The 23,174-nt window shown below is 42.1% G+C and overlaps 1 protein-coding gene across 5 annotated transcripts in view; it reads right to left on the bottom strand.

The window, feature by feature from the left end:
* Positions 1-1,756: 1,756 nt before the first annotated feature.
* LOC310836745 (uncharacterized protein C8orf48) overlaps positions 1,757-23,174 on the bottom strand; it is a 161,909-nt gene continuing 140,491 nt past the window's right edge. Inside the window, exons 1-7 of one of the 5 annotated variants that reach the window (XR_014560189.1) lie at positions 16,295-16,437; positions 11,847-12,108; positions 10,683-10,808; positions 6,919-7,151; positions 5,235-5,387; positions 2,254-2,489; positions 1,757-2,186 (exon numbers count right to left, since the gene is read on the bottom strand). Coding sequence is in view for 3 of the 5 variants with exons in the window: in XM_083722536.1 (XP_083578662.1) it covers positions 2,385-2,489; positions 5,235-5,387; positions 6,919-7,151; positions 10,683-10,808; positions 11,847-12,051 (822 nt within the window). In the remaining 2 variants the exon portion in view is untranslated. Of the gene's footprint in view, positions 2,490-5,234; positions 5,388-6,918; positions 7,152-10,682; positions 10,809-11,846; positions 12,109-15,826; positions 15,847-16,294; positions 16,438-23,174 lie in introns of those variants that run through there. The other 4 variants (XR_014560190.1, XM_083722536.1, XM_083722535.1 and 1 more) reach the window with 4 other exon arrangements.

Raw genomic sequence — 23,174 nt, 5'->3', positions numbered from 1 at the left:
AGGCTCAGTTTAGGAATATAGGAACCTGCTTTAACCCAGTTTAGATTATTTGTCAATGTATATAGATGAGGAAACTGAGTCACAGAACCATAGAATTATAGAGTTGGAAGGGGCCCTTAGGGTCATGTAGCCCAACCCCCAGGCAATGCAGGAATAAGCATGTTGTGCCTTATGGGGATCAAATCTGCTGTGGCCCTCCAAATGTTGATGGACCACAACACCTATCATCCATGAGCACAGGCCATGTTGGTGGGGAGACTACACTGGCTGAGTTGGAGTCCAACAACATCTGGAGAGCCACAGGTTCCCCAGCGTTCATTAAAAAAAAATGAAAGAAAAAGTAACCACAACTTTTCCTCCTGTGGTTTTGCTCTTTTCTCCAATGCATCAGCTTCCTTTTCACATCTCTGTGACCAAGTCAACCCACAATAGTAAAAGAAACATTTGCCACACAGACAAAGAAATAAATGTTGGGTTGCTGCTTGTAACGAGAAATGGCATGAGCTTGAAGACGGCCACTTTCTGAACATATGAGCTGTACCCACAGTAACATATGTGTACTTCTGTGCAGTAACGTGTTGTAAAAAGTACATATTAAAAACGGACATTTGTTTGTAACGTTCAGTGGTAGATAAACATGTATTGGATGCAAAAAGCCAAGGTTCAGTTACTGGTATCTGGCAACCATGCCACAACATCAAGGGTATTTTCTTCCTTCTGTTACCTGGATGAGGAATATCTTGCTATTACTGCAAGTGAAAAGGGACTATGTGAATATTGTACTAAGATGAGTTGTGCAGAATGTTGCTTGTTCTTGGCATTCATCTGTCTTGGGAGGCAATGGAGCAGTGCGTCTTCAGGGGTGAAGTCAAACTGTTGGGAGAGTTACAGCACCTGTTGTGGCTGTACAGACCAATATGAGAGACATGTTTTGTTGCAGCTGGGACAGATGAAGGCATCTGGTTGTGTTGCTGCAGATGCACCATGGCATTTCTTCTCTCTTTGCTCCTCCCAGCGGTCATTCCTACTCTGGTCACTGCTGGATACACAACCAGACTGACTGTCTCCAGGCACTATCGTCTGCAAGAGGCTAATGTCACTAGCCTTCATGTGACACTTGCAGACATCTTTGTAACACAGAGTTACTGGTGCTTGAAGCCATGTCCCTGCAGAGCACATCCTTCGGGGTCCTTCCATCTTCCATTCTGTGGACATGACCAAGCCAGCATAGACATTGCTGAGACAGAACATGCTGGGAATATGGGCTTGGGAGAGCACATCCTTGTTTGAAACCCTGTCTTGCCTTGTGACGCCCAAAATCTTCCTGACGCAGTGCATATGGAAGGCTTTGAGGCGTCACTCCTGGTGGGTATAAGTTGCCCACAACTCACTTCCATACACCAGCATGTTCAACACGCAAGCCTGGTAGACCTTCGTCTTGATATTGGACATTAGCCTCACATTCTCCCAAACCCATTCCCTGGTGGTACACTTATTGCCTTAGTCCAGGTCCACCCATGATTGGTCTCATACATACAATATGTGGATAAGTGTATCCAGCAGCAGCAGGCATTCTGATTTTGCTACACACCTCAGAGCTTTTATCCCTTGTAGAGACAGATAAACCTCTTTTCTTTGGACTTGGTTGGCATCCATCTGTCTCGAGAGACAATTATTATGTTATTATTCTGCCCTTCAATCATATTCCCTGCACATTTCACAACAGGAAAAAACAATTGACATTGAACAAAGCTAATGTAAGAACAGCATTTGAACGTTTTATTTGAGTTTTGTCAACTGCTTTGTTCAACAAACTAACATTACTTTTTTAATATCTCTGCTTCTTGTCTTGGAATCCTCGGGGTAATGGATTAATTCCAGTTCATATCGTTAGTGTTTTCAGAAAGATAGAGAAAACCCACTCCATTTAACCTCTTCTGCTCTTCCTTTGGAACTTTCCTCTTGCTCCACTGTTTCTCCTTCTACCTGGGGCTCCAGCTTTCAATTTAAGCAGTAGCAGCAGACACAGACTGAGTTGAAACCTAATCTTCCTTATATATCTCTCTGCCTTAAAAAAGCCATTTGTTTTCCTTACAGGTAGAAGCAACTGTGCACAGCTCCCAAATCATGAAAGGAAACTCACCAAAACCATACTTATGGCTTATCAGAATGATAATGAGAATAAACTACATTTTATAATCTGAAAAAAATATTTAGTTAGATGGCAGCATATTGCTCTGTTGACTCTGGGACAGGATGCAGAGTTGGACCCCAGAAACCAAATCAATTGCAAGGGGCATATCTGTCCAGAAAATAGTTTGTCCAATATATCCTGCATAGCTCAGTTTGTGCAGATTTGATCAATGTTCTAACCCATCTAGGTGTTATACTTTCAGACCTCTCTCATTTAGTTCCTGCCATATGTTCCTGGGATCCTCAGACAGCTTCGGAAGACATCTGTGTATTTCTCCAATGAGGGTGAGAGAATCCTAGAAGGAGAGAAAGATGTGATGAGAGGTTTTCCTTCGGACAAAAGCTTCTTGCCATTACTTTTTTTTAATGTAGTAATGTTCTCTATAGCTGCAATTTCCATGCATATGCCTTAATTCCAGAGTATGGAAGAACAAATGAAATTCTATTCATCTTTGCAGCATAATGACTAGGAAACTAAGCTATGAATCCAGAAGTCTCTGGTTTGAATCTTGTCTCTATCACAGGGATGGGGAACATGTGGCCCTCCAGATGTTGCTGGACTACAACTCCCATCATCTCTGACCACTGAGCCATGCTGGCTGGAGCTGATGGGAGTTGAAGTCAAATAACTCCTAGAGGGTAACTGGTTCACCAACCCTGCTCTTCCATGAGCTCACTAGGGGAGCTCTCAGCTTCAGTGCCCATCCCATCTGCAACATGGGACCAAGGCTCCCAAGAAGGCCGCCACAAGCCCCATGAAGGGAACCCCTTCAAGTGTTGTCCTGAAACCCCTAGACCAAAAGATACATGGACTGAATTAAAGACTGCTTGACCTTCTAGCTGAGAACTGGGAGGGAGGCACCCAGGGCCAGGGCTGGGAGAGACATCAGTAGCAGCCACCCAGTGAGGACATCCTGGCCTGTATGTGACTGACATTTAGCCTCTTCAACAGCAAGAAGGTTCAGCTGCTGAATGGCATTTGCTGGAATGCTGGAGAAGAGCAGCAGTGGGGATTGACAAAGCTTTGCTCTACTGTAGTGACTTCTGTATCACCATCTATTTTAATTATTTGAATATATACTACAAGTTGCCATGAAAACTTTGGTTAGTAGGCGGGGTACAAATACTCCTAAACAAATAAATAAAGAAACCAATAAAGCTGACTTAACAGGGTTGCCTTAAATACAGCAACTAGATAATGTACACAAAATGCTTTGAGTACTGAAAGTATTTTATAATATTACTATCATGTAACATTCATGTACCGTGAATAATTCATGTACTGTTCATGTGCCATGAATAAGATACCAGACACAACATTCAGCACAGTGAGTTCTATTGAACACCCACTCTTCCATTAAATGTATGACTGCTATTTCCTACCCTGAGCACTCTGGATATATTGTGAAAGCAATATAAAACTGATTAAGCAAATACAGGTTATTATCCAGGACAGTGACATACATTTTAAGCATCAGCAAGAAAACACAGCGGGGAAATGCATGAAAAAACAAAATTTCTATCAACAAAATCCCTGTACCAAGGAGACAGCAAGGCTTAGTGGAAGAGAACATGCAGAGGGTCCCAGGTCCAAACCCTGGTGCCTTCCATTAAAAGTTATTCTCAGTAACAGGGCTAGAAAAGCCCCGTTGCCTAGAACCTGGAAGTACCGCTGCTAGTATGAGGACAGAAACAGGCTCAAGTAGGCAGACTTGCTGCATGCCAGGTTCATTTGTTCATAGACTGTGCCCATAGTAACCGTAATTGAGTTCTTCTTGTGTTCTCCATTTATATATTGTAGAATGCTACTGCACTGATTGCAGTAGAATTTTCAGTAGGATGGTTGTGTTGGGGAAATGGGGTTAGGGAAAAAAAGAAATGGAAATAAAAGCAATGCTATTTGGAAATAGAACAGTTAAATCGGTTCCCAAACAGGGGCTTGGACCACAGAGAAGGAACTGGCTGGAGCATCCCAGGAAATGTCTAGAGAAGGCTTCTCTAACCTGGTGCCCTTCAGCTATTTTGGGCTACAACTCTGATTAGTCTCCTGCTCAGCTGTCCTGGCTCAGGTGATGAGAGCTGCAGTCCTGGAGGGCACCACGTTCAGGAAGGCTGCCCTAAAGCTATCAATACAGGCTAGACTTGGTAAGTAAAGTAAATGTAAAGGGACCCCTGACCATTAGGTCCAGTCGTGACCGGCTCTGGGGTTGCGGTGCTCATCTCGCTTTATTGGCCGAGGGAGCCGGCGTACAGCTTCCGGGTCATGTGGCCAGCATGACTAAGCCGCTTCTGGCGAACCAGAGCAGCGCACGAAAATGCCGTTTACCTTCCCACCGGAGCGATACCTATTTATCTACTTGCACTTTGACGTGCTTTTGAACTGCTAGGTTGGCAGGAGCAGGGACTGAGCAACGGGAGCTCACCCCGTCGTGGGGATTCGAACTGCCAACCTTCTGAGTCCTAGGCTCTGTGGTTTAACCCACAGTGCCACCTGCGTCCCTCATAGAATTGATAAGTACAGCAGTGCAATTGGGAATTTGCACATGGGGAAATTGCACAACCTTTTCACCAAGATAAAAAAACAAAAAAAGCCAGTTTTTCCGAGTCCTGAACAAAATTTGCAAGCAGAGAGGAAACAAGGGGGATGTTTTGTTCATGAAGTTTGTGCAATAAAGTAAAGTGTCAATCTTCCACATGCTGCAAAAGAGGAAAACAGAAAGAGAGAGCAACTGCATGCAACTGACAGGAACAAGGACCACCAACAAGAATTAAACAGGAAAGCTTTGCAAAGTGGAAGGGAGCTGCTTTCTTTTTATTCTGCTTTGTCTGCCATAAACCACTAAAAAAAAAAGGTTTGCATGGACACCTGGGGCAATCCAAAGTTTTGTAAATAAGTATACTCATAGAATCATAGAGTTGTAGAGTTGGGAGGCAACTGAGGATCATCTAGTTAAACCCCCTGAGATGCAGGAAGCTAATTCATCTATATTTATTTGTTAGGCTGTTAAAATGCCTCTCTCTACACCTAAATCCTGACTTACTTTGGTATACATGTAGTCTTCCAACTTCTCTTTAAGTAAAACCTCTTCCATCAAGGCCTTCCATCGTCTGAGAAAAGCATCATCAGCCAGCTCTGCTCTTTTCTTGGTGCAATGGGCACATTGTGAAGGTTGATGCATTTCAGTGTCTGCTACCTGAGAACAAAGTAAGAAATAGCTATTAAAATCATTAAAATACTGTCTATGTCTAACTTTTATACATGCCATGCTCTCCAAGGTAATGCAAACTACTTAATGAAAAATCTTTCCCCACAGAATGAGATCAATAACCATGTCCAAGTTACTTTTTAAATTAAATTACATTTGTTTTCCCCCATGTAATACCCCATGTAGTCAGACTACCTCTGTTTCACTTAAGGCTGGTCTTATTCTTTTGAAGCTATTGTATTTTAATGGCTGGTATGTACCCATCTTTTCCTGTAGTAAGCAAACATGCCCAAAACTTTTGGCCACCGAAAGGTATCAAAAAGACTAACTTTTTTAAAAAAGGGATCCACTGTAAAGAATTCCTGAAACACTTATTAAGTTTCTGATCCTACACATGCTTGTTTGGGAATAACACAGTTTATACTGTGTTAGGACTGCGCTGTAAAGTGCCCTGAGAATGAGGCAGAAGAATTAAGTCTTTTTTTTGCAGGGCAAAACTGGAGGACAGATTGCTGCACAGTTCAAGTACATATTCCCACTTATGTGGGTTGTGAGGTTAAATGTTATAAGCCATGCATTAATGTGGGTTCACTACTAAACCAAGAATAAGCAAGTTAGGCTTATTTTACCAAAGTCCTCCATATGAACACATAAGACCTACACATAAGATTCCTGCATAAGACAATTACATATCAAATTCCTGCATAAGACAACCACATATCAAATACCACAGAGCTGTTAATGCGTATTTACTGGGTAACACTGTGTTTTACACATCTCATCTATCCCACCACATCCCTGTGAAAAGGAGGCCTCTTTGAAGAACAGAGGATGTGGCCAGAAGACAGAACATCCTTCAAGGGCATCCCTGAAACTCATAACTGCATTTATTTGGCTTCCCAATCAAACACAGAATTGGGCTTGGGTTTTGCTGATCTGGGTACAAGTCCTCTTTTAAGGACACATTCTTATAGTGCTTTTGGGGCAATTAATCTTTCACACAAAATTACATGAGCAAGACTTGGAATGAACGATTTTTGCACCACCATCACCATCTTTTTGGAATCATGACATCACAGAGTACCCCTGCTCATACTCAAGAGTAGTCTGAAACAAAAAAGGCACTAAAGAAGAACTTGAGTTAATTATGTTAATCACAACACAAATTTGCTTTGCCTTATTTTTAAAAAACAAACAAACTCCCAATACCATGAACGTTAAAAAACTTTAAGAGAGCTGAGTTGCACTTATGTAAACATTAATGTGTTTTGTGAGATCATGTGATGGTAAACAAAAATAGTTTGGTTGAAATATGGATTGAATTAGTAATGCAAGGAAAAAACAAGCCCAACCTCATGTTTTAGTTTCAGTGTTACGAAAAGAACTTTGTCATTTAATGACAATATACATAAAAGGATCAGTACCAGTCAAGTCTCAACATCTGTATTAGCAAAGATAATCAACATTTGCCAGGAACATTCCCTGGAACTAAAGACAGATCCATTCCTTCTTTTAGTACCTGTTTCAGTATCTCCTTGATATTTTTCAGACGGAGTCTGTTCAGTAGTTGATCAGGGACTGTGCAATTCAAATCAAATGTCAACGGCTTCTCTGAAGTGAATGCGTGCCTCTGTTCATTATGCTTGCTCCTCTTCAATGGCATTGGGCTTGGTGTATTATGGAGCTGATTTATTTTGATGGCACAAAAGGATTGTAGAGCACTCAGTTCTTCCTCAGATACCTCAATAATTTCTGTCAATATTGCACCAGCAAGAAAAATACATACATATAAATATGACTACTTGAAGAGGCAGGAAAAGACTCCTCCAACTCCCATCTGTGCAGCCTGTCATCAGGAATTAGTATTCCCACAACTCGGAGTGTACAATACGCTCTATGCAGACTACAAGCCTCTCCATGAAAACAACTGAAAATAAATAGCCCTAGAACAAAGGGGAAAGCATGTGTTTCAAAAGAATAATTAGATGCTTGATATTACAGCAGAATTTGTGGTAATTAAAAGAAAATGGAAATGTGGTAAATAAAAGTGACACAAGAATTACCCTCAATGCAGACATTAATGAAAACAGTTTCAGATAATTGCTTAATTTGACTCCTTTTAAATCAGAAATTACAATGTGCATGAGGAAAATATATGAAAAAATATTCAGAAAATAATTCTAGGCAGCTATTAGGCTCTAATCCAACAGATTATGTGTTAAACAGCTGGGGCTTTGGATACATATAGATAATAACCAAAACAGCTCATCCATGGATGACAGATGAGAGAGGGCTTCTTTCTCCCCTTCCTGAACAGACCACCAGTAGGATGTGGGCTTTTGCAAGAGGGCCACATGCTCACAGCCCTAGCTGTGCTCATCTGGGGACCTTTAGCTCCACAGGTGCACTGCTGACAAGTTTGGCAGTCCAAGCCCTGGGTGCAGGGTTTACCTGCCTCTATTTATGAGAATGGAGTACCTTATTCAAACTGGGTATCTCTTCTGAAATATAGGAAAACTTTTTTTTAATAACAAAGTTTAATACCTTATCCTCAATGTTTTTAGAGGGTAGCTGTAAGAAGTCGTGTAAATAGCATATAGTTTCTTTGTAATAAAGAAGAGGCAGAGTAGTGCCTCATGCTTTGTTTATATGTAGTCATTGTATTCTTTAATGGTGGACAGGATAATCTCTAGGATGATTTTAAGAGTCCTCTAATTATTGTTGTTGCTATTTTACAAAGCAAGTTGCAAAATTTCTAAACACTGCAATTTCTCTTAGAAGGTTGTAATTGCTTTCTGATTTCTTTTTATCTTATAAAGATCCTATGTGTGTTAGATTCTTTAAAATTTTATTTTCATTGGTCAACCTTAAATAAATTATATTCATATACAATGCTAGTGCTTTTCTGGTTTGTTTGTTTTTAAATGAGATTCCTGTATTGAGGGGTTGGACTAGATGACCCTCAAGGTCCCTTCCAACTCTACAGTTCTATGAAAATGCTGAAATTTCACCTGCCATTTATTGTGCAGACTTTTTACAAAGTTTGTAAAAAAAAGAAACTAAAACTCTCCAACACTCTTTTTTATCTGCAACAATTGTGCAAAAGGCAAAAAAGAACTCCACAATCTCAGCAGAAGAATACAAATAATGTCTACTAACTACTGAACTGCAAACCCTGTCTAACAGATACTTAAAGCATCAAACCACAAAATTCAACTGCATCCCAGATATTATATGGCTGCAATTGCAAGCTGCAGAGACTATTTTATGCATACAGGCACCCCCCCCCCCCCGTTTACGCACATTCAATATGGGGGCAGAGTGGGGTGTTTGCAGCCTTTTTCAATGGGTTTCAATTATACATTATTTCACGAGCGCATGGTGCCTTTGAAAGTAAATGGCTACCTGTATTTGAAAGGAAGGTAATTCTGCAGAAACGGTTTCCCCACCCTTCCCAATGAACAGCTGGTGCCAGGAGAGGGCCCAGAGGGTCATTTGAAAAATGGAATTAAAAAGAAAGCTATAGACCTTATCCAAGTAATGATCTAGTACAAGACCACTGAATTGAATGGGATTTACAAATAAGCCAGCCTGTGTTGATTGTATTTCACATTCCTTGTACAGTGGTACCTCGGGTTAACTTTGCTTCAGGATGAGAACAGAAATCGTGCTCTGGCGGCGCAACAGCAGCAGGAGGCCCCATTAGCTAAAGTGGTGCTTCAGGTTAAGAACAGTATCAGGTTAAGAACGGACCTCCGGAACGAATTATGGTAAGTACTTAACCCGAGGTACCACTGTACAGACAGCGTGTGATCGAGATCGCAAGTCACTGTATGTATTATCCCATAATCTTTGCTATGTTTTCCTGGGCTTAGTGAGTAGGCCTTAAGTATCCTGCAGCTAATCTTCAATTATGCATAAAAACGATTAAGAAGCTGTCCCTACCAATTCCAAGTGGATAAAACAAATTGTAAGAGGCTCTTGTGGCTGTAGATTCCAGCATTTATTAAAACCCAGGGATGCATTTTGGGGCTTTAGAATATAAAAGCATATGCAGTTATTTCACTGTTCTGTTACTGTTCTGTCTTCAAAGGAGCGTTCTCAAGATGCTACTGGTGTGTTTAAGACTATATTGGTTGACCCAAACATAACACAATTTAATAGAATTTTTGTTAGAAGATCAGAAAGCCAACCCAAGGAACCTATGCTAACACTTTTGAAGGTAGAATTCTGTAGGTTGGTGCATGTTGTCAAAGCTTTCTCTAGAGGCTTTAAAATCAAGATTTATGTACCCATAAATATGAGGTTGCCATATTTCAAAAAGTGAAAATCTGGACACAACACAAAATTGTTTAGCTTTCTTTTAGAATGGGCAAAGTCATTTTTAGTTTGTCCAAAGCTGTTGAACTTTTTCTGCAAAATCTCAAAAATGGGGTGGGGCGGGGTGTTGAGCTATTTTTTTTTTAAATGAAATTTGCCAAAATCTACACTTCCAACATGGACTCCCTCATGTCCAGATGTTCCTGGACATTTTAGCCATTTCCACCCGGACGCTGTTTATGAGGGCTGAATACCAGCTATAACCAGGAAATTCCGGACATATGGCAACCCTAATAAATATACAATAAGCCACTGGAAATATGTCCACCACCAACAAGACACATTCCATGCAGCTAGTTCCAGTCAATCATCTAGCACAGGGGTGCAGAACTGGATTTCGATTTTTATCTCCTCAATCCTCTGTGAGGCTGCCAGACTGGTGACTGGGAACGGCTGCCGGGACCATATAATACCAGTCCAAAAAGTTCTACCGTATTTTTCGTCTCATAGGACACTCCATCCCATAGGACGCACCTAGTTTTTTTGGGGGGAAATAAAGGGGGGGAAATTCCCTTTATTTCCCCCCCAAAACAGGTCGGAGAACAGCAGTATGGCGGCGCTCCGCCTCCCCGCTGTCCCCCGAGCTTGTGGGGCTGGCCGATGTCTGCCCAGCGCGAGGGGCACTCTGCTTCAGGGTTCCCCACACTGCGGATGTCTGCCTGGCGCGAGGGGCGCACTGCTTCAGGGCGCCCTGCGCGCTGGGCAGCAGGCTGCTATCCCTGCGGGACGTCCCTCACTTAGAAATGATGTTCAAATCCTTTGCAGGGAAGAAGAAGAAGACTGGAAGTGAGTACAGACTGTCCAACAGTCAAATGGACTACATGAATGAATGAATGAATGAATGAATGAATAAATGATTGAATGATTTATTGATTTACAAGTCACATCTAAAAACTGACTCACTGTTAATTGATTCAATGGCAGGTTTAGCTAGCCGAATGCTAGCTTTGTTTTCTTTCAGGAGACTGATCCATTTTCTAGTTAAATATTCTCTTACAACTGCAGATTCCAAAACGTCTGATTTTTGATCTGGGGGGAAAAGGCAATGTATGTAGGAGGACAGTGTTGGAACAGAGTAAAACTTGCACACACACACAAAGGAGGAATAAACAGGCCTTCACATGGGGCAACTTTCCTGTAATGTACATGCCCTGGAAATCACAGGAATCAAAGAAGGAAAGCCACCTGACATAGAACCAGGTGCAGGTCCAGTTTAGCCCCCACACTTCTTATTTTCATATTCATTCCATGCACAATAGATGTTATGCTCAATTAAATGTACACAGGATGAACAGTAGGGCTGCAATCCTATGCTCTCCTTAAATTGAGTGCTGGTGAACTCATTAGGGCTAATCTTCTGCGTAAATATTCTTTAGATGGCATGTCATCCACTTTTCACATTAATGCTTATACAGAATAGCTACCACCTCTTGCCATGTCCACCCTTCCCTGCTGCTGCAACACATGGGCATGCAGCCACTGTTAGCCTGGGCTGAATGGTCTGGCTGTACAACATGAACTAAGAGCAGGCTTGTATGAGGAAAATGTGTGTAGAGCCTTCTGCACTGTTTTGCTCAAGTAGTTATCACTGGTGTGAAAGGATGGCACAAGTACAGAATCTGAAATGGGTGCAGGATTCCTCAGCTTTTCCTGTATTAGTTGCCTCCTACATCTCTGCCTTTCTCTTACATTAGCAGAGAGCTTTGTCTGTCCACAATTGTCACCCTAGCAAAGGGAAGTTAGTGATCACCTGCACTTACTCAGGTGAACCCAAGACACATGGAAGATGGAAGGTCTTCCTACCGTCACCACCACTAAACATCTACACTTCCTCCTTGGCGCATAATGCTTCCTGTACAGTACTGCTAAGTGTCTTCAGCAAAAATAACATTCTGACCTGGTAAACCAGTATTCTGAGTGTTCTGCTGTGAACACTGCAAATGACATTTCCCTTTCTCTGTCTTCCCCCCTTCTGCTTTCCTTTGCATTTTTGCTGATCTAAGTCTCCTCCCACTAATCATAGGATTGAATGAAGAACTGATAAAAAGCATAGGAAACCTAACACACCTTCATCATTTTGACTTGATGATTGCCATATGCTTTCAGACAGATCCAACACAGCACGGCATTCTGACTCCTCTCCAGAGTAATAAGATTCAAATGGGTCATTTTCATATTGTCTGTAGGTTTCCTCCTCTCCTTCACTGAAAGATGTAAACGTATCCTCTGAATAGTCTGGGGTGGAGCTGCTGTAATGCCTCCTCAGGTCCATCTTCTCTGATACATGCGTCCCAGAGTTGTCTGGCCAACTAGTTACAAGGATGTTCAACTAAAAATAATCAATGCAAAATTTATTATAGATGTAATACTAGGGAGCTAATAGAAAAATATCACTCTGTACACTGTCAGCACAACAGTCAACAATCAACTCTGAATATTAGTCTGAAATGCAGCAATACCACCAGTGATTAATTGCACAACCCCCACATTTATGAATAAAATCCAAGAGGATAACCATGTTAGTCTGTTGTAGCAAAAAGTAAAATAATAAGTGGCATCTTAGAGACTAATGGCTGCATCCAAATTCACACTCAAAGCAGACCCATTGAAATTAATGGATCTGTTAGTCACATTCATTAATTTTAATGGTTTTACTCCCAGTATGACTAACACTGGGTACAAACTTAAGGCTACAATGCTGTGTGTACCTGGGAGAAAGGCTAACTGAACTACAATCTATTTATTGTGACCTAAATGTTTTTGAGGATTGGAGCTTGTGCCCCAATGCAGTCATTATTTGTTTTATGAAATGTTATACTCCAATTTCTCTTAAAGCAAGGCTTAATGTAGCTTATTAAAAAAGCACCTAACACATGTGAATAACCACCCTCCCCTCCCCCCCCCAAAAAAGAGAGAGCACAAAAAAGGAACAGAAGGAGTAAAATTACAGTGGTACCTCCGGTTATAGACGCTTCAGGTTACAGACTCTGCTAACCTAGAAATAGTACCTCGGGTTAAGAACTTTGCTTCAGGATGCGAACAGAAATCACATATTGGCGGCGTGGCGCCCGCGGGAGGCCCCATTAGCTAAAGTGGTACCTCAGGTTAAGAACAGTTTCAGGTTAAGAACGGACCTCTGGAACGAATTAAGTTCTTAACCTGAGGTACCACTGTACTGTGCATTGAAAGCACAGGTAAAAAGAAGTTTGCCTGATACTGAAAAGACAGTACGTAATCATGACACCAGACAAATTTGCTTGGCACTGAATTGCACAACTAGGGCACCAAGGCCATTTGGTTCTTACAGAATATGACAGTAATTCAGGTATCCCAGTCTCAAGCCATTTAGGTTCAATAATTTTGAATCAAAAACAATATGGCAGCCAATGTATATCCTAAGAACTTGTGAAATACATTTTAGATGTATACTCTGCCCTACAAATACATTATCAAGGCAGCTTACAATAAAATATTTAAAACATGATACAACAATTAATGCATTAAAATAAGCAAAACACAAAACAGTAACTCTATTAAAGCAGCACCCCATAAATAAACCATAAAAGTGAATAGGTTGAAAAGCTTTAAAGCCTGTGAAAATTAAGAGCCTCTGCCTAGTATTAGGAAGATATCAGAGTGAGTGACAATAGCATGAGTCTTTTGGGTGAGAAATTGCTGCATGTTCCTCGTCAGAAATTGAAATCACACATGCAAATACAAGTCATAATCACTATCATTGTTTTTTTTACTCTGCAAACTTTACATAAATACTTAGATAAAACTTTTAATTAAAAGACACAGTAACCCTGGAACATCAATAGGGAATTGCCTGTCCACACTAAACAGGCTAATGCTGCAAGTATTATTATTTTTATAAAAAAAATAATGGTCACAGATAAGGTCTGCAAATACATGGATGAGTAACAGAGAAGCATATAATAAAAGGTGTTGTATCACTTGAACATATTTTCAAGTGACAGAGCACTCAGAGCAGTTTCCCACCCCTAGCTTTAAAAAAGATGTATTGCTTAATACAGTGGTACCTCGGTTTACGAACTTAATCGGTTCCAGAAGTCCGTTCTTAAACCATAATAATAATAATAATAATAATAATAATAATAATAATAATTTATTATTTATACCCCGCCCATCTGGCTGAGTTTCCCCAGCCACTCTGGGCGGCTCCCAATCAGTGTTAAAAACAGTACAGTATTACATATTAAAAACTTCCCTGAACAGGGCTGCCTTAAGATGTCTTCTGAATGTCAGGTAATTCTTTATCTCTTTGACATCTGATGGGAGGGCGTTCCACAGGGCGGGCGCCACTACCGAGAAGGCCCTCTGTCTGGTTCCCTGTAGCCTCACTTCTCGCAATGAGGGAACCGCCAGAAGGCCCTCGGCGCTGGATCTCAGTGTCCGGGCTGAACGATGGGGGTGGAGATGCTCCTTCAGGTATACAGGACCGTTCTTAAACCGAGGCGCACTTTTCCTAATGAGGCCTCCCGTCGCCAGTGCCCTTCCGCCGGTGCCCTTCCACCGTTCGGATTCCGTTCTTAGACCAAGGTAAAGTTCTCAAACCAAGACACTATTTCCAGTATTGCGGAGTTTGTAAACTAAATCTTTCTTAAACCGTACTGTCCTTAAACCGAGGTACCACTGTACTTATAAATCCTACAAGTCCGGAAAAATTGGCAGGTACTTTAGATTCTATTTTGTTAAGCTTTTTTTCTTTACAGAGACAGACCAGTATCAAAAGAAAAGAAAAAATCCACCACCACAAGCAAAACAATTAACTCTAGCAAGGAAATACAATTCCTTTTTCTGTAACTAAGATCAGACTGCCTCTAGTACACATTGGCATGATAAAAATTACATATTCTAAAAGAAATATTTGCACACTGATAGCCTAATTTTAAAAGCAAAAACCTTCATACTTAAAGAAGTAACCCTCTAAAAGAATTGAGAAGATAAGGTCCCATATTTTTAAAACAAGCACAAACGCATTTTACTTCAATGATGCTATCAGGACTATCATGTATCCAGAAGGTACACTGGATAAATGCTCTTTTATTTTATTTAAGCACCCAAGCATAGTTTAGCAGCACAGCAGAAATTACCTTCTGTCCATGTTTAAAAAGGACCAACTTGGCAAGTTCCTGACAACTTCAGGCAAATTTATAGCCGGGAACAAATTAGAATACTTGGGTGACTTCAGCAGGCAATCTAAATTCAGGCTATGGCAACAAAGGGACAGGTGAGATCTGCACAGATGCAGTTACATATCCTGACAGCACATCCTGATGCTTCTTCATTCAGAAGCAAATTCTGTTGTGGTCAGTGAAGCTTATTCCCTAGTGTATTCAGGATTACATATGTTTTGCCTGGGTATAAGGACTAAGAGTTAGGTCAACAGCTTCAAAGACCACACATTTAAGAAAAATCGTATATATCAGGAACACCATAGAAAAAGCCTGCAAACACCACAACTGCTCCCTCCAAACCTCCGTGCTCTAACTCCAGCTCTCCACAAGTCTCAAAGGTACTGGTACAAGGGCTCCCAAGATTGCACGTGCAAAGGACTGCTAGGCACTTTCTCTTGTTTGGTTTGGTTTGGTTTTTTTGCTGTTTTCTCGCTCTTTTGGGGTCTTATCGTGCCACTTCTGGATTCATGGTGATGCGTGCATGCACAGTGCATTTAACACACATAGATGGGGAGTTGCCTGTACAGAGCTGCTTTTAACTGTATACAGTGGTACCTCAGGTTAAGCACTTAATTTGTTCCGGAGGTCCGTTCTTAACCTGAAACTGTTCTTAACCTGAGGCACCACTTTAGCTAATGGTGCCTCCCGCTGCCGCTGCACTGCCGCTGTGCAATTTCTGTTCTCATCCTGAATCAAAGTTCTTAACCCGAGGTACTATTTCTGGGTTAGCGGAGTCTGTAACCTGAAGCGTATGTAACCTGAGGTACCACTGTACAAAGCATTCTGAACCTTTCAAATACGTGACCGTGATAACTATTACTATTCACCACTCGTTTTGCATTGGACCTATGAGAAAAGGGCCACATAGTTCAGGGGCATTGCAAAAGGTCTCAGGTTCAAAACGCAGCAGACCCTTGCTTGAAACCCCAGGGGTGGGGTGGCCACTGCCAGTTGGTGAACTGTAGAGTGTAGATAATACCGAGGTAGATGGGCCAACGGCCTAACTCAGTACGAGGCAGCACTCCTATGTTTACAACACCCCTGTAAGGTAGACCAGTATTAATAAAAGCAGCAGAAATATGCTGGGCAGCTGGTTGCCAGGTTAAGCAGCTGCTATATCCTAGCACAGCAACGCAGAGCTAATTGATAACTCTGAAAAAAGGGGGAGCTTCTCTTCTTAGATGCAGGAGGGGGGAGACACCATAAGAGGGGGGGGGGAGGAGGCGTTTTGGGCCTCCTTTTCCCAAGACGAGGAAACGCCAGAGATAGACTGGCTACATGCATTTGTTTTCAACCCCCCCGCGAGCCTCTCACCTAAATGCAGCTTGGCTTTGAATCAAAGCCCAGCCCGCCCGCCTGTCGAAGGCCGCTCGCTGCAGTTGCCATGGCTCCAGCAGTGGGTGTCACGCTCTTAACTTCCCTCCCGCTCACGTTGCCGTCGCTCTCGGGTTCTGCTTCGAGTGGTTGGTTTGCATCTATGTCTGATGTTTCCTCCCACCCGCATTCAGCGCGATCGTCTTTTGCAGGTTTTGGGGTTGCCAAGCAAGACACAATTTCACCTGCCCTAGCCAGAATCCCACCACAAATAATTTGGAGCGATGTCGTGTGTGTGTGTGGTGGCGGCGAGACATTTATGTAATGTAATAGGAATATTTAAATAATTAAAGCAGGCGGTCTGCACAAGTCCATAGGGACTTTTATTAGAAGGGGTTTCCACACACACCCCAGCCCCGCAAAGAGTTTCCCGGGGGATGGCGGGACCAATCAGCGCGTGCTCAAGGGGGACGGGTTGCGTTTTTAGGTTTATTTTACTAAGAATACACATAGTAGCCATTGCTGTCAACTTTTCCCTTTTCTTGCGAGGAATCCTATTCGGAATAAGGGAATTTCCCTTAAAAAGGGGGGGAAAGTTGACAGCTATGATGGTAGCTTCATTCACTGAAGAAAGGTCCTTCTGTGCTTATGGCGCAGAGGCAAGCAGATCACGGTGCTAGAGGGTTTTTTCAAACAAAATTGGGCAACATCTGTAAGTGTCTTTCAGTTTCCATCAGCAATCTTAAGGGAACCAACAGCTGTGGCCTTTTTTTCAAAACGAGAAATGCTATATTGCTTTGAACTAGAGGCGGGAAAGCTGGCTCTGAAAATGAAGTTAGGATATTATTCAGACATTGCCACCTCTCTCATTTCACAAATGGAATCAAAGGCGCTCTTGTACACTTGTGTATGAGGTTGCTTCTAGTCCACAAAAGTTTATTCTTAACAATGGCAGCAAACGAGGGCAAGGTAAGCAGATCACAAGTAAACAGGGATAAGACGTGAAATTGCCTAATGCTGCAAAAGCACATAAGTGTTTTACTCTGCTAAAAAGGGCTTCACATATTCTCATATTCCGCACACATGGGACAGAAGGCTTAAATTTTAATTTACAGAATCAATCCATCTCCATCAATGCCATAATAAAAATGTGTTATGTCTTTCAATACCCAAAGGTTGGCTGTGGCTACAGATGGATGTGACCAACCCACACTCACACATGTGCTCAAGCAGGAATCAGGGTATTTCTGATAGGATGAACAAAAAAAATTCCTTCCAGTAGCACCTTAAAGACCAACTAAGTTAGTTCTTGGTATGAGCTTTCGTGTGCATGCACACTTCTTCAGATCTGATAGGATGATTAGAGCAGGAGAGTGTTGCATCCCCATCTGTAGTGTGTGTGGCCTAACAGATGCGCCTTCTCTCCAGTACAAATGCCCATCCTCTTTCTTGGTGTGTGGGTCACTAGGAACTGGTTGGAACTTTAGTCTTCCCTGTGTATTATGTATTATACAGTGGTACCTCAGGTTACAGGTGCTTCAGGTTACAAACGTTTCAGGTTACAGACTCCGCTAACCTGGAAGCTGTACCTCAGGTTAAGAACTTTGCTTCAGGATGAGAACAGAAATCATGTTCTGGCAGCGCAGCAGCAGCGGGAGGCCCTACTAACTAAAGTGGTACCTCAGGTTGTGAACAGTTTCAGGTTAAGAATGGAACTCCAGAACAAATTAAGTTCTTAACCCAAGGTACCACTGTACCTATATCCCACCTCTCTTCCAAGCAACTCAAGGTGGTGTACACAGTTTTCCTCTCCCCCCCACCCCATTTTATCATCACAACACCCCTGCGAGGTAGGTTAGGCTGAGAGTGAGTGGCTGGCCCAAGGCCTATGTGGGGATCTGAACCTTGATCTCCCAGATCTTAGTCTGACACTCTAGCCACTACACTGCAATGGCTGCCTTGTGCAGCAAGTCCTAGCTGCTCCCCTGAGTTGCTGATCTGTTGTTCATAAATCCGCACAACTACAGTACAGTATTGAAGTTCTCCTGCTTCCTGACATTAGGGCAGATCTGTTGCAATGTTTCCTTACAGAAGCGAGAACCAATAACCTTCCCAAAGCCATGGGATTCTACACCATAAAGACTCGGGCTTGGTAGATTGGTTTAAATCACTCTGCTAACCACAGCACTGAGTCTGTTTAGTTTTTGCTTCCGCTGGCAAAATTATTGGACTCTTGGGGGGAGGTGGCATAAAATTTTGTTTTGGGGACCCAATCAGGGCCTGAGAAGAGGAGTTAGCTACCCCTGCTTTGAGGTTCCCCAAAACCTTTTCTTACACACTTCTAACATTTCTGCTTTTATACCATGATTCACCACCAACATTAGGATAGTCCAATACTTTTCTGTAGCTGCTACATTGTCTTCATTTAATATTAATATTTAGCATTAGGGCTTTAAGGAATATATACATTTTTATTGCCTTGCTTATTTCATGTAGATATTATTTACAGGAATGTACTGCAAGGAGTACCCCGTTGGAAATATTTAAAACAAAATACAGTGGTACGTTGGTTCTCAAACTTAATCCGTTCCAGAAGTCTGTTCCAAGACCAAAGCGTTTCTAAACCAAGGTGCACTTTCCCATAGAAAGCAAATTCAAAAAGGATTAATCTGTTCCAGACTTTTAAAAACAACCCCTAAAACAGCAATTTAACATGAATTTTACTATTTAACGAGACCATTGATTCATAAAATGAAAGCAATAAACAATGTACTGCAGTCACTCAATCAATCAATCAATCAATCAATCAGCTGAATTGGATTCCACACAGTCACAAAAACAAATAAAGAGCAGCAGAAACAAAAAAGCAAAATAAACAGCAAAAACAGACAGACCTCAGCGTAACACTCAAAATGGAAGTGGCACTCAAAACGGAAACGTGGCACTCAAAACGGAAGTGTGGCACTCAAAATGGAAGTGTAACACTCAAAAGAGAGCACGTTTGGCTTCCAAAAAAAGTTTGCAAACCGGTATACTTACTTCCAGGTTTACAGTGTTTGGGTTCCAAGTTGTATGAGTACCGAGGTGTTTGAGAACCAAAGTACCACTGTAAGTAAATAAATATAGTTACTGTGCCACAGCAAGTCCTGCACTGGCTTCTGAGGCCAATGTATTACTTATTGAAAAGGCCAGTCTTCTTCAGCTCAGTGAGCTTCCAAGGAGGTTTACAAGAATATAAAAGTTAAAACAATCACAGTAAAACAGCAGTAAAACAATAAAACTTTCCCAAAAACAGCAATGGTCTGAAGTAGAAGCTGAAGCCTAAGGGTCAAATGTGGGAGATCAGTTACCAGATCTTTCAAAATCCTCAGTCCCCTCCCTAAGGGCTTGGGGGACACTTAAATTCTGCTGTCCATGAACCAGGTAAGGTAACTACAGTCCCATCAGCTGTACTCCACCAATTTCTACCCAGCAAAATGACAAAAATGTGGAAACTGAAAAACAAAGCACTTTAAAGCCAATTGAAGGAAGATCATTTTTATAGTTAGTACCGAAACAACCAATATCAAGATGAAGGTCTACTAGGCTTGCATGTTGAGCATGCTGCATTATGGTAGTGCATCGGGGGCAACTTACAGCCTGTCCCCTGGGAGCAATGCCTCAATACCTTCCGCATGCACTGTGTCAGGAAGATTTTGGGTATAGTCTCAAAGATGTGTTCTCCCAAGCCTACATTCCCAGCATGTTCACACATGTCATAACTAGGATTCCCACTTAACCATGAAGTTCTTACTGAGTGACTTTGAGCTGGTCACTTATCCCTTATCCTAACCTGCCTGTTACAAGGTTAAAACAGGAGGAGAAGGTGAGAGGACCCTGTGTACAACCATGATCTCCTTGGAGTGATATACATTTACAATATATATAGATTGGATTTACCTACTGTATATAGAGTACAGTGGTACCTTGGGTTACATACGCTTCAGGTTACAGGCTCCGCTAACCCAGAAATAGTACCTCGGGTTAAGAACTTTGCTTCAGGATGAGAACAGAAATTGTGCTCTGGCAGCGCAGTGGCAGGAGGAGCCCCCATTAGCTAAAGTGGTACCTCAGGTTAAGAACAGTTTCAGGTTAAGAACAGACATCCGGAACGAATTAAGTACTTAACCTGAGGTACCACTGTAAATAGCTGCAGATCAAATGGCTGCTAGAAGCACGGAAAGAAGAGCCAGTTAAAAGTTGGCAATGCTTCTTTGTCACTTCAGTCCTGCAAGGCGTGACATGCATGGGAACTGTCTTATACAATTGGTCCATCTAGCTCAATATTGTCTACACTGACTGGCAGCAGCTCTCCAGGATTTCAAAGGGGAAATTTCTCCTTGCCCTACCTGGAGCTGATAGGAACTGAAGCCAAAGCCTCTGTATGCAAGCCATTTGTTCTTCCACAGAACTATGGCTCTTTCTCATGCACAGGAATCTACCTTTTTTTAAGTCAGACCATTGGTGCATCTATCTCAGTTTTGTCTTGATTGACTGGCAGTGACTCTCTAGAGTTCCAGGCATGAGTCTTTCCCAGCCCTACCTGGAATTGGGAATTGAACTGGGCCCCTTCCTGCATGCTTGCAAAGCTTGCTATGAGCCCAGATGTCTCCTTCCGTGCTTTCAGTCTGTGGATTTCCAACCCAGGCCTTTTCATTGTCTTTCTGCAGATCACACCACTGTCAACAATGCCCCTTGTTCCTGTCATAATTTATATTTTGAAGAGTATCATTCTTGCAAGTAAACAGTTGTTTTTTCCCCTAGAACCTGAAGGTGCTAATAGATAGTCCAGCCTAGTTGTGTCATGGGATATTAAGATTCGTCAGTGTTAGTATTCTCAAGCTGTTTCTATACAGAGTGTTAGTGCTGTGTAACATAAGAGACTCTGACAAGCTCTTGTAGAAGTGCATTTAATTGTATGTTAAGTGATTTTTTAAAAAAACAGCTCTACGTCTAACTAGGGGCACACACTCTAATTTTCCCACTGTTAACAATATGCCCATCATTATTACGTGTGTGTGTGTGTGTGTGTGTGTGTGGAGAGAGAGAGAGAGAGAGAGAGAGAGAGAGAGAGAGAGAACTTGTACTCTTTGTATCCTTTGGGGTGCAATACACTATGTGCAGGGTTAGTTATACCATTAGGTGGAGTGAGGTTGCTGCCTCAGGTGGCAGATTCTGGTGTGGCGGCGGCAGCAGCAGCAGCCCTGCCCCTCTTCCCTCTTGAGTCCCATATGCTAGCCTCTTGCCCATAAGTTCAATGGGCAATTAAAGTCAGGTACATCAAATTGAGATTTGCAATAGGGAGCAAAATGTCTTGAGGCTGGACCTGACTCTGTGCACAGAGAAGCATTTCATACAATGAGAACTAGATAATCAAAGTACAAAACTTTACCCCCCACCCCCTGGAAATAGATAAAGGCCATTCACTTGTACAGTAGAAGTGCTCACTCAGGGACATTCATGTTCATGGAGAACCCAGCAACAAAGAACTAAGTCTACTCCTATCTTTTATTCTACAGCATTTTATAATAACAAGGTTTGCGATGACACTAACATTTTTTCCCTGAGGAGAGACTGTTCTTTTCTAAATTAAACATTCTTCATTCTTACCACTCGCAACTGGTTTATATTGTGGACAGTAAAGGCAGTAAAGGCTAGTATCTTCTGAGAAAATTAAAGATACAGTACCATTGTCGTTGACATAGAAAGAACATCTGTCACAAAACATATATAACATATTAACATGTGAAGATAAACATTCATAAATTAACAAAAGCAGATAGAAATCAACACAACAAAGCTAAGTCCTACTTAGAGAAGCCCCATTGAAATTAATGGCCATGATGACCAACTTAGGTCCATTCATTTCAATAGGTCTACAGCCTTACTATAGCGTTAACACTGGATACAGCCCATTGCCTCTTACTGGTGTTGTGAGTGCTTGCATAGCGGGGTCTTGTGTCCTGTTTTAAAGTGTGCAGTCTTCTGTTTGAAGTTACAGTCCAAAGAAGAGAAGGTGTGGGGGAGGAGGACTTGAAGCTGTCCACCTCCAGTTAGCACCTGGGCAGCAGTCCGAGGGGGTACACAGATCACCTGGACCCAGTGCTCTCCATGGTGGTTTGATGCAATGTATTTCCATTGCAGAGGGAACACTGGTTAGAGTGTTCAACTAGAACCTGGGACACCAGGGTTCAAATCCCCACTCAGCCATGAAGCTCACTAGGTGACTTTGAGCCAGTCACTCAATCTGAGCCTGACCTACCTCACAGGTTGTTGTGAGGATAAAATGCAGAGGAGAACAATGTACACCACCCTCAGCTCATTGAAGGTAGGGTGCAGGGCTGTCTTTACCCGAGGGTGCAAGGGGTGTGGGGCACCCGGGCACTGAATTCTGGGGGGCACCAGGTGCCCACGGCTGAAGCTGCCTAAGCTCTTAACTATCTACCTGTTATGAAATAATAAATAATTTTGCTCAAGCTAGAAAAACAAAATACACATATACCTAGGTATTACCAAAATGTATACCTACTGTTTCCCTAAAGGTCTTTCGACTTTGTGGCTCATTTACCAAAGACGCACCACACCACCAGCAGCAGCAACAACTGTCATTCACAACGGTGGCACTTCAGACTCAACGACGACATTGTCATTCTCAACTGCACCGTGCACACAAAATTAACTCTTGCATCAAAATATTATGTTACATGTTTTATTGAGATGTGCTGCTATGTGGCAGCAGGGTCAGCGGCACCTTTGACACGACTGACGTTTCTCCTAAGTAGGAGCCTAAACAGTACTTATAAGTTTAAGTGTGGTGGTGTTGTATACTTAAGTATAAGTG

This window comes from Podarcis gaigeae, assembly GCF_964106915.1.
Source record: "Podarcis gaigeae genome assembly, chromosome: Z".
In the NCBI taxonomy this organism is placed as follows: Eukaryota; Metazoa; Chordata; class Lepidosauria; order Squamata; family Lacertidae; genus Podarcis; species Podarcis gaigeae.
The sequence above is the reverse complement of the archived record's forward strand: the minus strand, read 5'-3'. Positions and strand labels throughout refer to the sequence as shown.